Here is a 19277-nt window from a genome sequence, read left to right as displayed (position 1 = left end):
TAATTTCCATTACATTTGATTTAATGGATTCAAGTTTTAGTATTTTGTATGTTTGTTTGTCAATATGGTTTGTGAATGTACATCAATAATAGTTTTGAATAAAACTATTATTGATATAATTGGAAATAACCTAAAAATCCCTTCAAACTTTACTTATTTACAAATTGTCGAACTGAATTTGAATATTCCTAAAAAGTAATTTTTTTTCTATCAATTTATTTTTAGTTCATCTATCATAAAAATAATTGACACTAACCGAAATGCTCATCATTTTTTAAACGGAAACACATGATATTAAATAAAAAAACAAAAATATTAAATATTAAATATAAAAAATAAATATTAAAAAAAATATATATTAAGTGATTATACATAAACACTTAATGTTAAACGAAAAATGTAATTATTAAGTGAGAAAAAAAAACTGAAAAAGGATGAGTAAAAGAAATTGAAATGTTAAAGGTTTGTACGGAAAGTTTTGAAACTTCGACTGACTTATAATTCATTTACTCCTCATATAATTACATTTTTAGAGACATATTTGCAAAATTGTATTATCTATGATAATAATAACATATTTATTAGCACATGGAAGCCCGCACGAGTTCTCTCCAGAATAGTCCTAAATTCGAGAAAGCTGATCTCGAGGGAAATATCATATTAACACACAAATCCCGAGGCACTCGCTTTCCCTCATTACCCGCCAATATCATTCAACGGTGGGCTTCTGTCTCTATTTTTAGTCTGCTCGCTCTTGAGTCGTACGGACAGAACGAATGGTTTTCGATTCTTCGTCGATTTCGAATCATTGAGCGCACTCCGGCCTGAAATGGATGGGAGGTGGTCGTCGTCGTCGGCGGTGATTGGGTTCGGGCTTCTTCTCTTGGTGTCTGCCTCGGCTCATCGGAGGATCATCGGCGACGAAAATGGTGCCTCGCCGCGTTCTTATCTTTTTGATTTTGTGAATTCCTTGTGGCGTCCTGATGAATCGTCGTATACCCATGTTTGGCCGGTACCCTCTCTCTCTCCCTTTCGATCCCTTTCTTGAATGAAGGAATGAATGGATGGTTGGATAGAAGGATTGATTGAGTTCTTGTGGTGTGATTTCAGCCTATGAAGTTTGGGTGGAAAATCGTTGTCGGATCTGTCGTTGGGTTCTTCGGAGCGGCGTTTGGGAGCGTCGGAGGTGTTGGCGGAGGAGGGATTTTTGTTCCTATGCTTTCTTTGATCGTCGGGTTTGATCCCAAAACCTCGACCGCTATCTCTAAGTGTAAGCTCTTGTTATTTTTCCCTTTGATTTCGTTTTGGCATTTATAAATAGTCCTAATTTATTTTGGAAATTTCTTTTTTTATGTTGACATTTTGTAATTAGAGTGAAACTGAATTTGAATGGAGGTAAAAGTAATTAGGTATTGCTTTGTTTGGGGGATTTTGATTTAACTCCATTGGTTCCTGTTTTTTATGGTAATTGAATCACGCATGGTGAGAAGAGCCTTATCTTTCATTTTCTTTGCAACATGCACAAGATTTCAGTTTTAACAAAGGTTATTAAGCACTGAAATTTACTGGCTTTGTTGGATAAGGTATGATCATGGGTGCAGCGGGTTCAACTGTTTACTACAATCTTAAGCTGAGGCATCCAACTTTGGACATGCCTATCATTGATTATGACTTAGCATTGCTCTTACAACCGATGCTCATGCTTGGAATCAGCATTGGTGTTGCTTTCAATGTAATTTTTGCTGATTGGATGGTTACCGTCCTCCTAATCATCCTATTCATAGGTAGGTAAATGGTTGATATGCATGATCTTTTAGTTTTAATAACTTTGTTGTTACTAGTCAGCCAGAAATTTCTTTGATTTTTATGTCATTTGTTTAGGCACATCAACTAAGGCCTTTAAGAAGGGTGTTGAAGCATGGAATAAGGAGACTTTGAAAAAGAAGGTATGGAGGATTGTTAACTGAGTTTTTTTAGTCGTTCTGTTTTTTCTGACTCTCTACTGTATTCTAGGAGGCTAACAGACAGTCTAAGTTAAATGGTAAGCTGCTCCTTTGACACACTCGTGGTTTCTGTTTGGGAGCATAAAACAAGTGGATCATATTTCTAAGTAGGTAGAGGGAATGAAGAGATAGAGTATACTGCGCTTCCTAGTGGACCAAGTAATAGCACTCAGATGGAGAATGAGCTAATTTTGGAACCAGAGGTAATTTGGTAACAATTAGTTTATGATTTCACTCTCATGCCTTTATGATCCTAGGATTTGCATTTGCAGGTTCCAATTTTAGAGAATGTCTACTGGAAACAGCTTGGTCTTCTTGTCTTGGTTTGGTTGACATTCCTCGTCTTGCAAATAATTAAGGTGAGGTCATTAATATGAACCTGATATTGTGAAAATTAACCTTATTTTTTTTTCCTTTGAACATGTTTGATGCAGAACAATACAACAACCTGTTCAGTGTGGTATTGGATAGTGAATTTGCTACAGGTGTCGTATATTTTTTCCTTGGGCCATTATGGTTATGATGTGGCGAATTTGTAAACTCACCATTGCAGAAACATAAGTTTGAATGTTGATATTATGCAGATACCTGTCTCTGTTGGTGTGACATTATATGAAGCCATTAACTTATACAAGGGAAAGAGAGTCATTGCATCAAGGGGACATGAAGGAAAACCTTGGAAAATTCAGCAGTTATTTCTATATTCCTTATGTGGTGTTCTAGGTGGTATGGTTGGTGGACTGCTTGGTCTAGGTGGAGGGTTTATTTTGGGTCCTCTTTTCCTTGAGCTTGGTATACCACCTCAAGTATGAACTCTCCTCTTAAATATTACTTCTTTCTAATTTTAGTTGCTTTCACTGCTTATTTATTTTAAAAGCTTCTCATATTTTTTCACTCATTAGAGTCTCAATTGAAGATTATGTTTGCTTAATCTTTCATCTTTTTTTGCTGGCAGTATTGTGCTTTTTCTTGTCAAAATTTATTCTTTTTTTTTTTTTCAAATTTGCCTTTGGGTGAAAAATAACAATTGTCTAATGTCGGCCATGATCCAGACGTTATTATCTCTTTATGAAATCTTACAACTTGAGAGGGATTGGATTCGATTTCTCAATCAAATAGTCATTTGGCAGGATTGACACATTTACCAAGGATATATGAACCCTGTCACATATGTAGAACACACCTGTACTGTAAAAGATATATATATATATATATATATATATATATATATATATATATTTGAACAAAAGAGCAGAAGGCTAAAAAGAGGGGAAAAAAACAACAGAATTAAAAGAAGAAATTCTTCTGAGAGCAGAGCTCTTCTAGCCATCTAGGACGGTCCAGTCCTTGAAAGAAACGTGAAGGTTGAGGGTGAAGTCTTCCCTGGTCAGCTAAAGCATCAACAATGGCATTATCTTCTCTAATAATGGTGATCACAGCAATATTGGGGAAGAGCTTTAAGTTCAGCTTTAGATTTTGAATATCAGTGAGTTAATATAAACATACAAGAAAAAAATGTTACAGCAGATTTAACATGCACACATTTCTATTGCCATGGTACACTGTGAATCCTAAAACCATTTCATAATGTCTTGGAGGATCATAATAAGAATACATAGCCATGATAAAATTAGTCAACTGGCCAGGAAGTGAGAGACAGTTTATTTTTTTAATTTAAATTCAATTTTGCTCTTGTTTTTAGGGTAGTCAGAGAGTCAGAGTGGCTTAGCCATGACAACACTGATGGTATATGTTGATGTCGTACTAGATGGTTGAGGGAAGCTTGATAAATTTACCTAGTATGGCTGCCCTTGAGTAATTGATATCATCATAATGGGTGGAAGCAAGATAACTGGGGAGGTAAAGCTTTTGACTATGATGAAAAAGGTTATTCTTAGATGGAGCACATGGCTAGAGAATGTGTAACTTTCTCAGAAAAAGAATGATAGATAACAAAGCAAGCATTGGGAAAATTATGCACCTAAAGATTTTGACTTTACATGAAGACTAATCTTTAAATACTTCTTGCACCTTGAGCGTGCAAAGGTGTGTAATAATGACTTGATTCTTGATGGAGATACAATTGAACAATGACTTGGTTTATTGTGGCCACGTCATATTCTGGATGTTTTTGTTGGATAATTAGAATGCTCAATCCATGATAGGTAAAATCATAACTTTTGCTTGATTAAAACTTCTTTTCAGGTTTCTAGTGCAACGGCCACCTTCTCAATGACATTCTCTTCTTCTATGTCTGTTATCGAATATCATCTCTTACACCGTTTCCCTGTCCCTTATGGTACGATCATCTACCCCATTTTGAAGTATCAATTTTGTTGTGGAAACTAAATTCTATTATAGATTTGAATTATCCATTTATTTGGAAAATAGACTGTTTAAAAACTGGTTTTTTAGGGGACAAAAAGAGGCAAAAGGGAATTTCATAGCTTTTCTTTTAGTTGCTTGCTTCTGCTTTTAGAGCAAGCTGATGGTTTATGGTTGTTTCTATTGATTTTGCAGCTATGTACTTTGTTATCGTGGCAGCAATCGCCGCCATTATTGGCCAACATGTTGTGAAAAGATTGATTATTTGGATGGGCAGAGCATCTCTAATTATTTTCATTTTGGCTTTCACAATTTTTGTTAGTGCAGTCTCATTAGGTAAGCACATAATCCCTGACTCTAGCAAACACAATTGCATGATGTACTTCTTGATCAAAGAAACAAGATGCTTCTATCATGTGTTAATCTGTGGTGAACCTCTTTATATAACTGCATGAATTATGTAACAGGTGGTGTAGGTATTTCCCGCATGATTGAGCAAATAAAGCAACATGAATACATGGGTTTTGAGAACCTCTGCAGATATTAAGTGTAGATGATACCAGATGCTGAATACATGTACTTGGTAAGGTGAACAATGATTAGAAAGCTTTCCTGTTTTATTGTGCTATGCCTGAGAAATTTTATCAGATTATCCATTAGTTGATGCTCTGGTGGTTCTAATCCTCTTGCTTTCCTGGAGAATTCAAGCTTAATTATGGTTTCTTGCATCATTTAATAGGAGTGATTTGCCCAAATGTTGCATCTTCAGGGTTAATTTTAGTGTATTCCTTGATCTGAATTATTATCCAGAGCAACAGGACTGGAGTGTATAATGTCATGAATGTACCTCTTGCTTCATGAGTAGATGCCATAAAATTATATTTTTTTTTAAAAAAAAATAGATAAACCACTTCAATAAAATCAATGTAAATTTGCTCTGCTGAAATGGGCCTGGCATGTTTGAACCATTTATTTATTTTTTATTTTTAATGAATAATTAAAAACTGAAAAAATAATAATAATATAAAAAGATTTTATAAACATTTATTCCATCATTATCTTCAGCATGATCCCTCTAAAGAAATGGTAAAACTAGAGCACAAATTCTCATTCCCAATGAGTATTTTTTTTTCCCTTTTCTTATGTACATGGGTAACTCATGTGTGTTTAATCACTCATGTGTATTTACTAATTAAGTCTTGGGTTAAAATTATTAAGAAGTGATGTGAATTTGTTTGTTATAAAGTTATTTATAGTTTTGAATAATTATATTTTTATTCAAATATCTATTATAACTTCAAATTTACCCTAATGTAAATTTTTTTTTAAAATAAACCACCCACTTTTAATATGCATGCAAGAGAAAAATCTTTATTTATATTTCCCCCTAATTTTCCACAATATAATAATAATAATAATATCCATAAATTATTATTATGATTTAATGTTCCCTCCCTTCTATCTTTCTCTCTCACTCTTTAACTCCAAAACATAATAAAAACAGTCTCATTTACTAGCATTTGTGAGAGGTAGGTCAAAGCGAGGGGGCACCTCTGTTGCAATGTTCTCCCTCCAATTCTCATGTCTCTCAATACCTACCCTCCAAATCCCTAATCCCAATTCCAAACCCAAATCCCTAAATCTCTTCCCCACATCCCAAAATTTCATCAAATCCTTCTACTCTCTTAAACCCTCCATCTCCAAGCTCTACCAGTACCCACCTTCATTAAACCCTAACTCCCCGAGATTCCATTGTTCACTACCTGGACCACCTTCGTTAAGGGTACAATGCAGTAGTAGAGATGTGGAAGCCCTGCCTGAGGCCGGCGGAAATGAGGGCAGTAGAGATGTAGAAGCTCGGCCTGGGGGCGGCGGAAATGAGGGCGGAAATGGTGGAGGAGGTGGGGAGGAAGAGGAGGAGAACCAGGGACTTCTCCCTGAATGGGCGAATGTTACGTCGGAAGATGCGAAGACCTTCATCGGTGCTCTTGTGATTGCTTTTGCGTTCCGGACCTTTGTGGCCGAGCCACGGTACATCCCTTCCCTTTCCATGTACCCCACGTTTGATGTTGGAGATCGCATTGTTGCTGAGAAGGTACTGTTTGTTGTGTTGTCTCGGCTTGCGGAATTTGTAGCTTTTTCTTTAAAAAAGTTGTTTTCTTGCCATATATAGAAGTAGGCTTATATCAGTAGTTCATTGGATGGTATTATGTTCATCTGACCTGAGAATGTGAAGTAGTTTTATAGGTTGATGGAGATGCCATGTGATAGCTTTTAACGTATTAGGAGCAATGGCATTTTGGTCTTTGTAGTAGCACTATGGGTTGAATTGAAATGCTTTGATGACTTTTTTATGGAGTGAAAGTGAAAAAATTCAAGTTTGTATGTGAGAGTAGAAGAAGTCGGGACGGGATGGTATTATGTAAAGTGAGGCATTAAATTTTTAATATTTTTGTGAAGATGTGTTAATGTTTGGGTTTGGGAAGATTTAATGTGTTTGTGTTAGGAGTATTAGGAGAGTTAAAGATATGGTTTGATAAAAGCACATGCATGAAATTCTGTTATGGATTTTGTATGGAGTGAGAATCCAACTCAAATGAGTAATGAGCCATTAGTATGTATGGGCCTTGTCATATGTGAGGTTTAGACAGCTTATAAAACAACATCTTTGCTGAAGTAGAGGGAGGAAGAATGTGAGGCATTGTTTTCTTGATGATATGGATTCAGTAGGAGATACTCTAGGAGATGAATAACTGTGCATGAATGCAAAGCAATTGTATAAGGAGTTTCAAAGTGTGGGTGGGCACTATGTCACATGAAGCTTTATCATTGTTGAATAAGCTTTATAAAATGCCCAGAATTTATCCCAATTCTTAAACCTGTAACTTCTATTTACATTTGACACATCTAATTTTTAAGGCTTTAAGCTTGATTACTAATTCTTAGGTCATCATTGTTAGGTTTCATATTACTTTAGAAGGCCATGTGTTAATGACGTTGTGATCTTCAAGAGCCCTCCTGTCTTGCAGGTAAATAAAATGGTTTTAGAGACCACCTTTTCATTGTTTTTGTATAATTTGCTGCTCACATTTGATCAGCTTATGTGGAGTTTATCATGCAGGAAGTGGGTTATACTGATGATGATGTTTTTATCAAAAGAGTTGTTGCAAAGGAAGGTGATGTTGTTGAGGTATACCTGATAAAGTTTAAAGTTGCTGTACTATCGGAAGACTGACATTTGCCATATATACTAGTTCTTCATTTTCATCTCATAGTGATATTTGCTTGCTATCTTTCATTTTTTCCCCCTTTACTTTTGCTTATTTTTTCCACCATGTTACTACTTGAATTGGTGGATGATTAATCAGATCAGCTAAGAATCATACTTTGAAAATTTGAGTTGTCAGTGTACCTTTTTATGCCTCTCAACTTGTTAGGGAGGGAAAATGATCCTTAACCAACCTCATTATTCTATATTAACAGCATGCTGCAAAAAATTACTCATATGGCAACAAGTTATATGTGTCAAAGCTCACTCTAAATGATTTGGAGTAGGGAAAATTATTGTTGTTTGAGCATGTGCCAATTGCTTTCCTTCTCAATATATATCATGTAATATATATCATGTGTTAGGTAATATGCCAATTCTAAAGCTGACTTCTATCTCTGGACTGATTCTATTGTAGGTTCATGATGGAAAGCTTATAGTAAATGGTACTCCCAGAAATGAAGAGTATATTCTTGAGCCGCCGACCTACAATATGAATCCAATTGTAAGACCTATTCCTGCATGCTTTGATCATTCTAGGAAAACCCATTAAAATGGTATGCTTGTTGCAGATTGGTGGTCAAACTGCATAGCAGCTCAGAGTGATTAATAGCAACTTTAATTCTGGTTTTGATGGCTTTTATAAATGTCTCTTCCCACTTTTCATCAAAACTTTAGGTAGTTTTTAGTTGAGGGATAAAAAATGTGGAGTTAAAGGAGCTCTTTAAATATCGAGCTGAAGGAAATTTTTTAAAATTTTTATAAAAATATGTAAAAACTCATGCCCAGGTGTTTGGTTGGAAGAATAGTACTTATCATCCAATGTTAGATCAATATCTAAGTTATAACATAGCACAATCACAAAGTTGTTAATTTGTTCTCAATTTTGGTTTTCTACAGAAAGTACCCGAAAATTCCGTATTTGTGATGGGTGATAACAGAAATAACAGCTATGATTCACATATATGGTAAGTGATTTAAATGCCTTGATATAGAGCAGAACAAGATCTAGTTATTTCTTTTGTTTCATTTCTTAAAATGTTCTTTCATGGCAAACCTGTATATAGGGGTCCGCTTCCTTCAAAGAACATACTAGGAAGATCAGTATTCCGGTATTGGCCACCGAGCAGGATTGGAAAGACAGTTCGTGATGTAAGTTGCCTAAACTGAAGGCAAATGATAGTTCTGTTGTACAATAACAAAGCTGTGTGATGGTGATTGAAATTAGAAAAGAACAATTGATTGCGCATTCATTTGATTTTTGAGTGAGTAGTTTGTATTTTTTGTTTTGTGGAAGAGATTCTTGTATCACAAACTTGGTTCTTATTGAAAATTTTAATTGATTATTGTCAATTTTTAATGTAAAGTGAATAAACCACAAATGCATTAAGAGCACAAATACAAAGCAACCACAGAACAAGAAAAACAGAAAAATCACTAGCAGTGGAAACAAAAGACCAACAGGAGCGAAATAAAACAAGACAAAAAGGTTGCTAGGAGAGAGGAACTCCTAGAAACAAATACGTCTTAAAACAGGAAAAATCAACGTGCCTGTCAGGATCCAGTTCCTCGCGTTAAGGGGTTAAGGGGTTAGAAAACTGGATACAACATCTAACAGCAGCAACATCCAGTCCAAGCCAACATTTGTAAAAGAGACTTTAATTCATTTGTGGCACCACTGCAAATGCAATTGGTGCTTCAACTTGTTTTACCTACCAAATTAATTCCTCCATTAATCCCATTCATTTGTTGTACCTACTTTCTTCCGTCCTGTTTTTTACTTGTTTTATTTTAATTGTTTTTATTAACTTATATATGTAATAAATTTAAAAAATATGAAATATTATTTTTTAAAAAAATTTATTTTTTAAATATCTTTTTTCATTATAATTTATAATTTTAGTACACTAACTTTAAATATTACATTTTTTAGAAATATTTATCTAAATGAACATTTTTATAAATATTTATTAAGAATATAAAAGCATACCCTGCATGGTACATTTTACACATAATACCTTTTTATTTTTTATTTTATATAATATTTTATATTTAAATTCTTATAAATTTTTTAATTTAAAATTTCTCCCACATTGTAATAAATATTTTAATAAAAAAACTATTGTAAAATTTAAATAAGATTGTAAAAAAAATTAAATTAAAAAATTTATATAAACTTAAATATAAAATGTTATATAAAAAAACTATTGTAAAATTTAAATAAAATTATAAAAAGATTTAATTAAAAAATTATAAAATTCAAACATAAAATATTATATTAAAAATTTTATTATAAAATTTAAAAAAACCTAAAAAATATCTTAGGTAAAGATACCTTTCATATACTTTTTGAGTACTTTAATAAATATTTATAAAAATACACATTTAGATAAATATTTTAAAAAACCACCCGTGAGAGGGTTTTTTTTTAATATTGCATTTTTTATAATTATATACCAAAATGCTTATTTTTTTAAATTAATTATAAAAATACGCATATTTTTTTACATATTTTCATAATTAATTAAAAAAATAAGCATTTTAATATATAATTTTAAAAAATACAATATTTAAAAAAAACACGCTCCACTATTGATTTTTTTAAAACATTTATTAAAATACTCAAAAAGAATCATGCCGCGGGAGTAGAATACATGAACATTAGCCATAAATTATTAACGTCTGTTATTGAAAATAAAAACTATGCATTACAACAAAAACATTTTCTTTTCTTTTTATTTTTTTTTAAAAATAGGTAATTCAGAAAAATTACAAATATGGTGAAAAAGAGACTAGCTTTTAAAGCCATCAGTTAGGAGCGAAAGACGTATTTTTCTTAATCATAGGAAAGATCATGTGAACTATGCAATCGCTCATCATCTGGCCAAAACCAAACAACAAAGAAACCAAAACCATTAAAAAAAATTACATTTTTAGCAAACAAATAGTTTTCATATAAACAATTTAATTAAAAAAAAAATTAAAAACAGATGAGAGCCTCAGAAGGAAGGCAGTAGTGTTTTTATAATCACGAAATAATTCAGCAATTAAAAAACATCACAAATCCTCATCATCGACTCCAAGAACAAAAATAAAATAAAATAAAATAAAATATATAGGCCTCATAGAGAAGATTAGATTTTATCCACACACTGGAATTCAGACATATGCTTGTCATTGATTTTATTTTTAATCATCGGCCCAATGATATTTAAAAAAAAAACAAACAAACAAACAAATAGATCAAAAACCCTAACCCTAGAAAAAGATCAAGGGAGAGAGATAGAGGGAGTGGACTCGGAATATGGGTGGTGATATATCAGGTTGGTCTTCAAGGCGATCAAGCCATTAAGACGAACGAGACCTATTGATTGAGATCATCATCGTCCTCTTCCCCATTGAAAATCAACAATCAAAAAACAAAAACTAGAGAAAAATATAGCAGTCACAAATGGAAAGATAACGGAGCAAAAGAGAAGCAAAGAGACCAGAGAAACGGAGAGGGGGCATCGGTTTGTATTTATAGAGGATTTCTAGGGTTAGGGTTAGGGTTTCTGGAAGAGATCTTTCCAGAGGGATGCATCTCTGCCGTCCATTGGCGCGGTTGGGTCAGATCACGAGGCATGATATTAACTGGATTTAAGTGCTGTTTAACTTATTACAATCGGATAAAATGGTTAGCTAAAGTGATAATTTCAGCTTAAGTTAAACAATCTATTAACTGAACCAATTCAGATATATTTTATGGGATTCTATGTAAAATCTATATATTTCCTGTATTTATAATCATAAAATGGTAATATATATATATATGGATAAATTTGTGACAAAAACTTTTCATTTAAAAAAGTCAGGTCATATTGTGTCTAGCATTGTTTGGTAAAGTTATGAAAAGCATAATTCAGCACTTTAGCTTTTTTTTATTTTCAATTTGTTTTCAAAGACAGTCACTCTCCATGTGATACTTTCAAACACAAGAGCACAAATTGTTAGCGTTCAAAAAGGAACTGCATCTAAAATCAATAAGTATCATTTGGAAGGAAAAACACAACATATTTGTAGCATCACTGATTACAAAATATGCAGCTAAGTGCTGAAATGGCAGTCAAGTTCCCATCACATAATAAAACCAGAACTCTCGCCTAAAGTTGTGTGAGATTTTGCTAAGAACAAGCAATTTCCTTGTGGCAGATGATCCCAAAATGTGTTGCTTACTTTGAACTTTGTTCATCCACACTTGGATCTGAACATGAAACCATCAATTACTTTTTCTTCTTTCCACTCTTTCCAGATTTCGAAGGGCCTGCTGCAGTTGAAGTAGCTGCTGGCTCCTGTTTCTTAGTCCTTCCGTGATGCTTAGGAACTAATTCTGCTACTTGATGCATCAGCTGCTTCCCTGCAATTATTGAGGAAGTTTAGAGGCAAAAGCATAAAGCATTAAGATTGAACACATCTAGACAATAATCCAAATAATGTTTATGATTGAGAGGAATGAAATTGGGGGCTATCTTCAAGGGTAATTGCAGGCATACTCCCACAAAACAGGAATATCTTCTTCACAAATTCACATATTGACCTCTAATAAAATGCTTTGAAGCATGATTGATATTTAAAACCATTAGTAAGAGTACTGCTTTTCTAATGTCATGTGTGCTGTTGTGTAAGTGCAAAAGTGTAATCTGAAATCTGACGATGGTAAAATAGAACTCAAAAGTAAATGCTATTGATATGAGAGAAAAAGTTGTGAAAGCTAGCTATCCAATGGTTGCTTTAGGAGGAAGAAAAAATGAGTTGCCATATAACATATCTCACAACTAAACTAATGTACACGACGTGAACCATGAGTCTTTTCCTAGTTCATTGCAACACAAGTGGTAGTAATTGAAATGAATTCTAGCAATGTTTGGCATAGAAGACAAAGATGCATCTCCACTGTCCTATTTTTAATAGTTTAAAATGACTAATGGCCTTTGAGCTGGGTTGGTTGTTTATTTTGGGCCTCAAATGCAAAAATATTCATTTTGGCTCTTGAACTAGGCAAATTTGTTCATTTTGGCCATTTTGATTGGCATAGAAGCATATATAATGTGTAATAGGTCTTGTATAACAGTTGATATATCGTCCAAAACGAACAAATTCATCTAGTTCTGAGACCAAAAGAACATGTTTTACATGTGGGGCTAAAATAGATAATAACCCCCCCTTCAGAGACCACTACTGGCCTTAACTGCCATTAACTTACATTCATCAATAACTTAAAATAACCAAGCATCAGTCATCATAAGTCTTTGACATATCAACTTTGGTAAGAAAGAAAGAAAAAAAATAAAACTAAACAGAATTCCTTCAAATTTGTATATACTTCCAATGCGCTCTTACACTCCAAATCAAGAGCAACATGTGAACTAGATCAGAATATAAATAAAGTACCACAATAATCCCAGTGGTAATTGAAGAAATGCATCATGTTAAATCTTTTTGCTTGCATTATTTCTACTTTCATTTAATTAACAACTAAAATTCGTATACAATTAACATGCTAATGACTCCCGGAAAGACACATAAGCAATGCATCATGTTAAACCTTATCCTGTCATTCTATCAACTTTCTTTCAATTATCAACTAGAATTCTAATATTTCTCCTACACCAATGACTACTACAAGAATCTAGTTAACCAATCAGAGGTACACCATAAAATGGAAATAAATAAATAAACAAACAAATAAATTAGAAGACTAAACAAATAAAGGCCAATTGCTTCAAAGTAAATCAGGATAACATCCTTACTAGTTCCAATTGCAGGATTGTAAGGAGACCCATCCTCCCTTCTTAGCAATACCCTTACCCTTCCTCTCTGCATGAAATCCCGGGGATACGCCTTATCCAACTACAACAAAACACAGACACAAACTAATGTAAAGATGTACAAAAATAAAAGACACAATGACAAGAATGCAAAATGAAATTGAACCTCAATGGCTGATGGAATTTTGAGATAGTTGCAACAGTCAACAATCTCAAGGCAGGTAGGATTTTCACATGCTTTGGCAGCACTGATCCGGCGTCCCTCAGCAATGGTCTTCTTCGAGTTTATGTAAATTGGGTAAAGAACCATCCATTTCTTTATATTAGGTCCTTGTCCTTCCATCCTTAATTTTCAAAATTGCAGCTTTTACTCTTGACCTCTATTTCCAACTAAAAATTAGCTAAACAAAAGCATACAGTTAAAATCATAAATTCCAGAAACGCATGGAAACATGTTTATCCAAAACTCTCAGCATCAAATCTACAACCCATTACGAAAAAATCTCCATAAAATTGCATAAAAACAAGAACATCCACAAGGTAGCAGTTTCAGATAAGAAAATGAAATAAAATAGGAATCAACAAGTTAGGGCTAAGGAAAGAACCAAAGAAGACGAAACTAAGAATCAAAAGCAGCTTCAACAGAGATCAAAGGAAGAAGAGCACGAACCCTACCAGGCCTTTATGAACAAGAAGAAGAAGAAGAAGGCCGCTGCCACGGATCAAGGGGGAAGACGCATGGGATGATGATCGAGAAGGCTCTGAGATAAAAAAAAAAAGATCATTGGTTTGGGGACGGGTTTCATATTTTTGTGTTATTTAGCAAAAAGCACCCTTAATTTTAAAAATTACTTACAGGTCCTCGGATTACATTCGCATATTTTGCAGAAAACACCCTTTGTTGATACTATTATAAATAATGCTATTTTTCACCAAGCCCCATGTTCTTTCTTAAATTAAGAATACATCCATGTCAGGAAATAAGGATTTTATAATTTTTATATAACAAATTATGAGATTCGAGAAATTAAAAAAAAAGGGAAAAAAGAATTAACCATGACACCTTTATTGCTCTTTATTGTATTTTAATTAAAAAAAAAAACTGATACATGAACTTATTACATTACGGGGCTGTTTGGTTACCGGTATTTCAAATTACAGTGTAAGTCAAATTACATGTAATTGAAATTACTGTATTTTCACTTACATCATGGTTGTTTGGTTACCTGTAAATGAAAATGATGTATTTTCTTTTCAAGTGTTTGGTTTGATGTAAGTTGTGGGTTAGAATCACCATGTAAAGTAAGTGGTGAGATTACCCCTATTTTCAAAATTTTTATAATTTATAATTTTGTTTAATATTTCATTTAAAATCTGTTTTATTTATTTAAGTTAATGTATTTAATTTATCTAAAATGGATTTAAGTTAATGAATTGTATTTATTTAATTTTTTTTTTAAATTAGTTATTCAATATACTTGAATTGAACTTACTAATACAACCATCAATTGGTGCTTATCACTTGAGCATACTCACTTGAAATTGAATTTAAAATTCCTCAAATTTGAGACAAATCATATTCAATAATTCAACATGTTCATAAAACAAGATATAAAGTCAACAAATCATATTCAATAATTCAACAAGTTCATCAAACAAGTTTCAGACTCAACAACCTAAATTTAACAACAACACCATTAAATTGTCAACATGTTCATAAAACATAAGTTCAACAACTCCAAGCAAAAACAACATGCAAAATAATAAATGTCCATAAACTTAAAAACACACAAAATAAGTAAATCATAATAGTAGACAAACTTAGACACCACCATCACGCCCCAACTGCCTAAGGAAACCATCCATCCAAAAGCATCGAAGGTCATGATCTTTGTTTATAAAAGCAGTTGCTAGATTATTTTGGGCATTCAAATGATCATATGCTAAACCAAGATCAGACTTATTGTAGTAGCCAATCGAAGTCATGACCTCATCGTACAATCTCTTACTCAACTGTACACCTTTGTCAGTTTTAAGGCCAAGGTTTGCTTGCTCAACTAAGCATTTGAGCAAAAATGACGTCATGATCGCTGTCCACCTAAAATTAGTTGGGCATCTCCTCCCAATATTTTCGCTTTCTTGAGTCATTTCGACTGAGTCCATCCTTTACATATAAAAAAAGACAATAAATGAAGAAGAAATAAATTAGAAAGAAACGAACACAAAATGCAACACAAAACAATCACATTGAGTTAGAACCACAATGAAGTTATATAGTGTCACATTAAACCTAGTTATCAAAAGAACAATTACAAAATGCAACAACACAAAACAACCACATTAAATATAATTCCACAACAAAACCACAACAAAGGTATACAATTAAACAACAAAACCACAACGAAGGAAAACACTATCTATTGTTCCACATAGCCTCCATGATTACATCACGTATTGCTAACCATTCTCTTGCTTCCTCACGTGCTTGGGATTGAGTTCTAACTTCTTGCACATTAGGTTCCCATTCTTCAATATCGGGTACATAAATATCATTACCTCCTTGTAAAATATAATTGTGTAAAATGCAACACGCGACCACAATATCCACTTGTGTTCGATATGGAAAGAATGGTCTATATGTGAGAATTTTGAAGCGATTCTTCAAGCTCCAAACGCTCGTTCCACGGTAGTGCGTAGTGAAGAATGTCTATAATTAAATAGTTCCTTGTTATTTGATGGTGAGCGGGCACTAAATTCCTTAAGATGATAGCGAACACCACGAAATGGTGATATAAAAACCCGCTCTTGTAGAATATCCCGCATCTACAAGGTAATACTTGCCTACATGGATAATTGTATTGGTTATTCTGACAATGTAATAATTATAATTTTGTCAAATAGTAACATACCTTCTAGCACAATAAGACCATCCTCTCTTTCTAAAGCATCACGAAGAACAAGTGCATCATGTGCTGAACCCTCCCACCCAGCTAGAACGTATGTAAATCTTAATTCAAAGTCAATCATGCCAACACATTTTGGGTGGGATATGGTTTTCTCCCACGAAACGAGCTACAATTTCCTTTTCGAACGGATGCATGGATATGTGTACCATCAAGCGCTCCTATGCAATCCTATTTATTAATGGACAAAAAAATATTACGATGTGCATATAAGTCTATGAGCCATATAGTAGAGTTATTCAATATTTTTCTTACCTTAAAAATATGGCATAAACCTTGGATCATGTGTAATTATCGAACTAGTTGTTGTGCGAGGCGGTTGGATAAATTCACCCCAAGCTCTCCTATGGCATATAATACATGTTTAAAAATATCGGCTAATAGTATCACCGGAACGCAAAAAATTTACTCCAATCACCCTATTCCTCACATTATGACCAAGAATGTGAAGAAACATTGCTACTTGCTCTTCCACACTTATATGTAGGGTGTTGCACAACAATCCTCTTGACTTCAATAAATCACATAACCCAAAAAATACAACCCTTTTCATCCTTAGCATTGCTATACTAGCCTCCTCGGATCCATGTATTATTCTTGAAATATAATTTGTACGTTGTAGATCCCTATTGTAATACGGCTCTCGTGGCAAATTCAATCCTCTTCTCCTACTATACCACCTTAATGCTACAATTGCAACAATGGTAGCGGTGGCAAGTACAACGCTTTCATCACCAAATTGATTGTCCATTTATAATCTGAGTTTAAATAAAAAAAAAAATCAAAATAATAGTAGGCAGAAGAAATGGGCAAAGAGGTACATCTCTAAAAAACTTGTCTCTAATCATAGAATAATCAACAATTAAAATAGAAGCATATGATTTACTGACAAAAAAAAAATGAAACCCTTGAAGATCATAAAAATAAGAAATTTTCATTAATAAATAATGAGGCACCTGAAATATAAATAAAAAATAATGAAAAGATAATAAATAATGAAATAAATGGACCAAACAGCATAACTTAATAAAATGTTCAACAACTCAAGATAATGAGCCACATTATATATATATATATATATATATATATATATATATATATATATATATATATATATATATATATACATAATAGGACACAACAGGACATAGAATTAGTCACATACATGAAGATTAATTATGTGACAGATTAAAGAATAATTATCTTGTTGGCATATATACCAACTAACAGCAAATCGATTGAGAATGAACATTGATGGGCAAACATTCATAGATATTATTCTCGAAATTATTTATTTTCACCTATTTATCCAATGTGAAACCTACAATCTTACACACATTTTGGAGCCACTTGTATACTAGATATCTATACTTTCTTAGGCAGTAACTTATTCTGTTGACTTTTAAAATGTTGTGCAAACTTTAATGCAAGCAAATACAATACAACCCTTTAAAATGTTGTGCAAACTTTAACTCAAGCTCCGAAAGTGTATTTATATGATTTTAGCAACCGATAAACATGATCAAAGTAAAATATTAATACCACTCGTAACAAGGCAATTATCCTTAGAAATAAATTGCCTTTTATAATGGGACTCTAGAGATACTATACAAGCACTAGCAGACAACTTATCTCACATGTTTGGGCATTAAAGCCCACTAGTGTTATCAGTTGGATTTTGTGGTCACAACTATAGCACCACCCAATAATTAATGTCCTACCTGCCACATCAATTGAAGGCTCCCACAATCCTTGCTTGTCATGCATATATTAAAGTATTAAACATCATATTCATTGTCTTCAAACACTAGCATCTTAATATCTTCTTACGTTTGGCTGCATGAACACTGAGTTACCAGCATGTATTCATTCATTTTGTTTTTCCAGTGTCTCTTGTTGAGGGTGCCGGGTTCCATTATAGTACACCATCATAGTACAAAATGATAAATGGAGAATTAGTCTCAACTATATAAAGTGAACATGAAGTATTGAGATCAATCAAGATAAACATCAATCCAAGAGTGAAGTCTAGTTGACTCATATGACTCATATTCAGGTCTAAAGGCCTTAACAAAAAGTTAAACAATGTTTATTTTTTTCTCGAATTTGTGAATTGTACATGTTTGTAACAAAACAAGCAATCGATATTTGCGTGAACCAAAAAGAAAATTTGGCTTTGATCCCGTAGCTGTACATGACCAACCACATATTTAACAAGGTATTATGTATAAAGTAAGAAGGAAGGAATGAACAACGTATTTGGCAGCATTTACAAAACGAACATCATCATCAACTGATTCCATTGTTTTAAAAAGCACATCACATCATCAGCACAACTAAAGCTACTTGTGTGTGGGAGATGAACCAGTTGTTCTTCCAAATTGAATGAATTCCTAACAGAAATCCAAAGAAATCCAAAGAAATCCTAAAAGATATGGAATTGGCGATAGCTCACCTCGCTTCAATCCCTAGGGAGGCAGAGACAGGCTTACGAGTCGGGTGACGAGTCGAAGGTCCGGGAGGCGCTGACGGCCCTAGGAGTCGATGACGAGTCGAAGCTCTGAGTCGGGTGACGAGCCTTGGGAGGCGGTGACGAAGCCCACTGGGAGGCGGTGTGACAAGCCTTGGGACTCGATGACGAAGCCCTTGGAGGCTGAGCAGGCAAGGGAAAGGAGGAGAGGGTGTCCTGTGACCACGCCTCTTGAGAATGAAGAAGATACAAAACCTGTGAATGAAGGGGTAAGTTTTATGAAAAAGAAATGCAGAGATTTGGACTTACGCCAATTTGGCCGTAAGTCCAAATGCATAGAACACTACAAAAATGTAAGTTGATTCACGCGAAAAATGCTTTCACAAGAAACCAAACAATCAAAAGTTGGGATTTTACGTAATTGAAATTACATCACACCCA

At 33.6% G+C, this 19277-nt stretch overlaps 3 protein-coding genes and 3 non-coding genes across 11 annotated transcripts; 2 read left to right on the top strand and 4 right to left on the bottom strand.

Annotated features, from left to right (window-relative positions):
- Nucleotides 1-770: 770 nt before the first annotated feature.
- Nucleotides 771-5216, top strand: LOC120257610 (sulfite exporter TauE/SafE family protein 3-like). 2 transcript variants are annotated; one of them, XM_039265055.1, is made up of 12 exons: nt 771-1012; nt 1111-1270; nt 1584-1784; nt 1882-1946; nt 2014-2041; nt 2115-2206; nt 2276-2362; nt 2438-2488; nt 2588-2809; nt 4209-4302; nt 4524-4664; nt 4796-5216. In XM_039265055.1, the coding sequence occupies exons 1-12, from the start codon at nt 830-832 to the stop codon at nt 4873-4875; spliced, it is 1404 nt and encodes a 467-aa protein (XP_039120989.1). In that variant the 5' UTR covers nt 771-829; the 3' UTR covers nt 4876-5216. The 2 variants fall into 2 exon arrangements, with proteins under 2 accessions (XP_039120989.1, XP_039120988.1); XM_039265054.1 differs by having other exon boundaries at nt 2112-2206.
- Nucleotides 5217-5833: 617 nt separating this feature from the next.
- LOC120257603 (chloroplast processing peptidase) lies at nt 5834-8949 on the top strand. Its single transcript, XM_039265046.1, has 6 exons — nt 5834-6423; nt 7289-7357; nt 7450-7518; nt 8015-8101; nt 8497-8564; nt 8664-8949. The coding sequence occupies exons 1-6, from the start codon at nt 5890-5892 to the stop codon at nt 8764-8766; spliced, it is 930 nt and encodes a 309-aa protein (XP_039120980.1). The 5' UTR covers nt 5834-5889; the 3' UTR covers nt 8767-8949.
- A 1447-nt stretch (nt 8950-10396) lies between these two features.
- LOC120257613 lies at nt 10397-10485 on the bottom strand. The gene has a single exon (XR_005535745.1). It is a non-coding gene; the product is annotated as a small nucleolar RNA snR60/Z15/Z230/Z193/J17 (small nucleolar RNA).
- A 106-nt stretch (nt 10486-10591) lies between these two features.
- LOC120257615 lies at nt 10592-10675 on the bottom strand. Its single transcript, XR_005535747.1, has one exon. It is a non-coding gene; the product is annotated as a small nucleolar RNA U83 (small nucleolar RNA).
- A 214-nt stretch (nt 10676-10889) lies between these two features.
- LOC120257614 lies at nt 10890-10985 on the bottom strand. Its single transcript, XR_005535746.1, has one exon. It is a non-coding gene; the product is annotated as a small nucleolar RNA Z43 (small nucleolar RNA).
- Nucleotides 10986-11585: 600 nt separating this feature from the next.
- Nucleotides 11586-14197, bottom strand: LOC120257602 (signal recognition particle 19 kDa protein). Of its 5 annotated transcripts, none has more exons than XM_039265041.1 (4): nt 14079-14197; nt 13570-13804; nt 13386-13485; nt 11586-11992 (listed from the first exon to the last, which is right to left on the bottom strand). In XM_039265041.1, exons 2-4 carry the CDS (start codon nt 13744-13746, stop codon nt 11859-11861), a joined length of 411 nt encoding a protein of 136 aa, XP_039120975.1. In that variant the 5' UTR covers nt 13747-13804; nt 14079-14197; the 3' UTR covers nt 11586-11858. The 5 variants fall into 5 exon arrangements, with proteins under 5 accessions (XP_039120975.1, XP_039120978.1, XP_039120979.1 ...); XM_039265044.1 differs by having other exon boundaries at nt 13570-13793; nt 14079-14182; XM_039265045.1 differs by having other exon boundaries at nt 13570-13783; nt 14079-14180.
- Between the last annotated feature and the right edge of the window lie 5080 nt (nt 14198-19277).

The sequence above is a fragment of the Dioscorea cayenensis genome, unplaced genomic scaffold (assembly GCF_009730915.1).
Source record: "Dioscorea cayenensis subsp. rotundata cultivar TDr96_F1 unplaced genomic scaffold, TDr96_F1_v2_PseudoChromosome.rev07_lg8_w22 25.fasta BLBR01002222.1, whole genome shotgun sequence".
NCBI classification, from domain to species: domain Eukaryota; kingdom Viridiplantae; phylum Streptophyta; class Magnoliopsida; order Dioscoreales; family Dioscoreaceae; genus Dioscorea; species Dioscorea cayenensis.
The sequence above is the reverse complement of the archived record's forward strand: the minus strand, read 5'-3'. Positions and strand labels throughout refer to the sequence as shown.

Excerpts from the sequence above, each read along its gene's own strand:
- LOC120257610 (XM_039265054.1), top strand. The coding sequence starts at position 830 with ATGGATGGGAGGTGGTCGTCGTCGTCGGCGGTGATTGGGTTCGGGCTT. Across the intron at positions 2,207-2,275 it reads AGCTAATTTTGGAACCAGAG|GTTCCAATTTTAGAGAATGT; the intron begins GTAATTTGGTAA and ends TTGCATTTGCAG. Across the intron at positions 4,303-4,523 it reads CCGTTTCCCTGTCCCTTATG|CTATGTACTTTGTTATCGTG; the intron begins GTACGATCATCT and ends TTGATTTTGCAG.
- LOC120257603 (XM_039265046.1), top strand. The coding sequence starts at position 5,890 with ATGTTCTCCCTCCAATTCTCATGTCTCTCAATACCTACCCTCCAAATC. Across the intron at positions 7,358-7,449 it reads AGAGCCCTCCTGTCTTGCAG|GAAGTGGGTTATACTGATGA; the intron begins GTAAATAAAATG and ends TTTATCATGCAG. Across the intron at positions 7,519-8,014 it reads AGGAAGGTGATGTTGTTGAG|GTTCATGATGGAAAGCTTAT; the intron begins GTATACCTGATA and ends ATTCTATTGTAG.
- LOC120257602 (XM_039265041.1), bottom strand. The coding sequence starts at position 13,746 with ATGGAAGGACAAGGACCTAATATAAAGAAATGGATGGTTCTTTACCCA. Across the intron at positions 13,486-13,569 it reads AAATTCCATCAGCCATTGAG|TTGGATAAGGCGTATCCCCG; the intron begins GTTCAATTTCAT and ends GTTTTGTTGTAG. Across the intron at positions 11,993-13,385 it reads CAATCCTGCAATTGGAACTA|GGAAGCAGCTGATGCATCAA; the intron begins GTAAGGATGTTA and ends CAATAATTGCAG.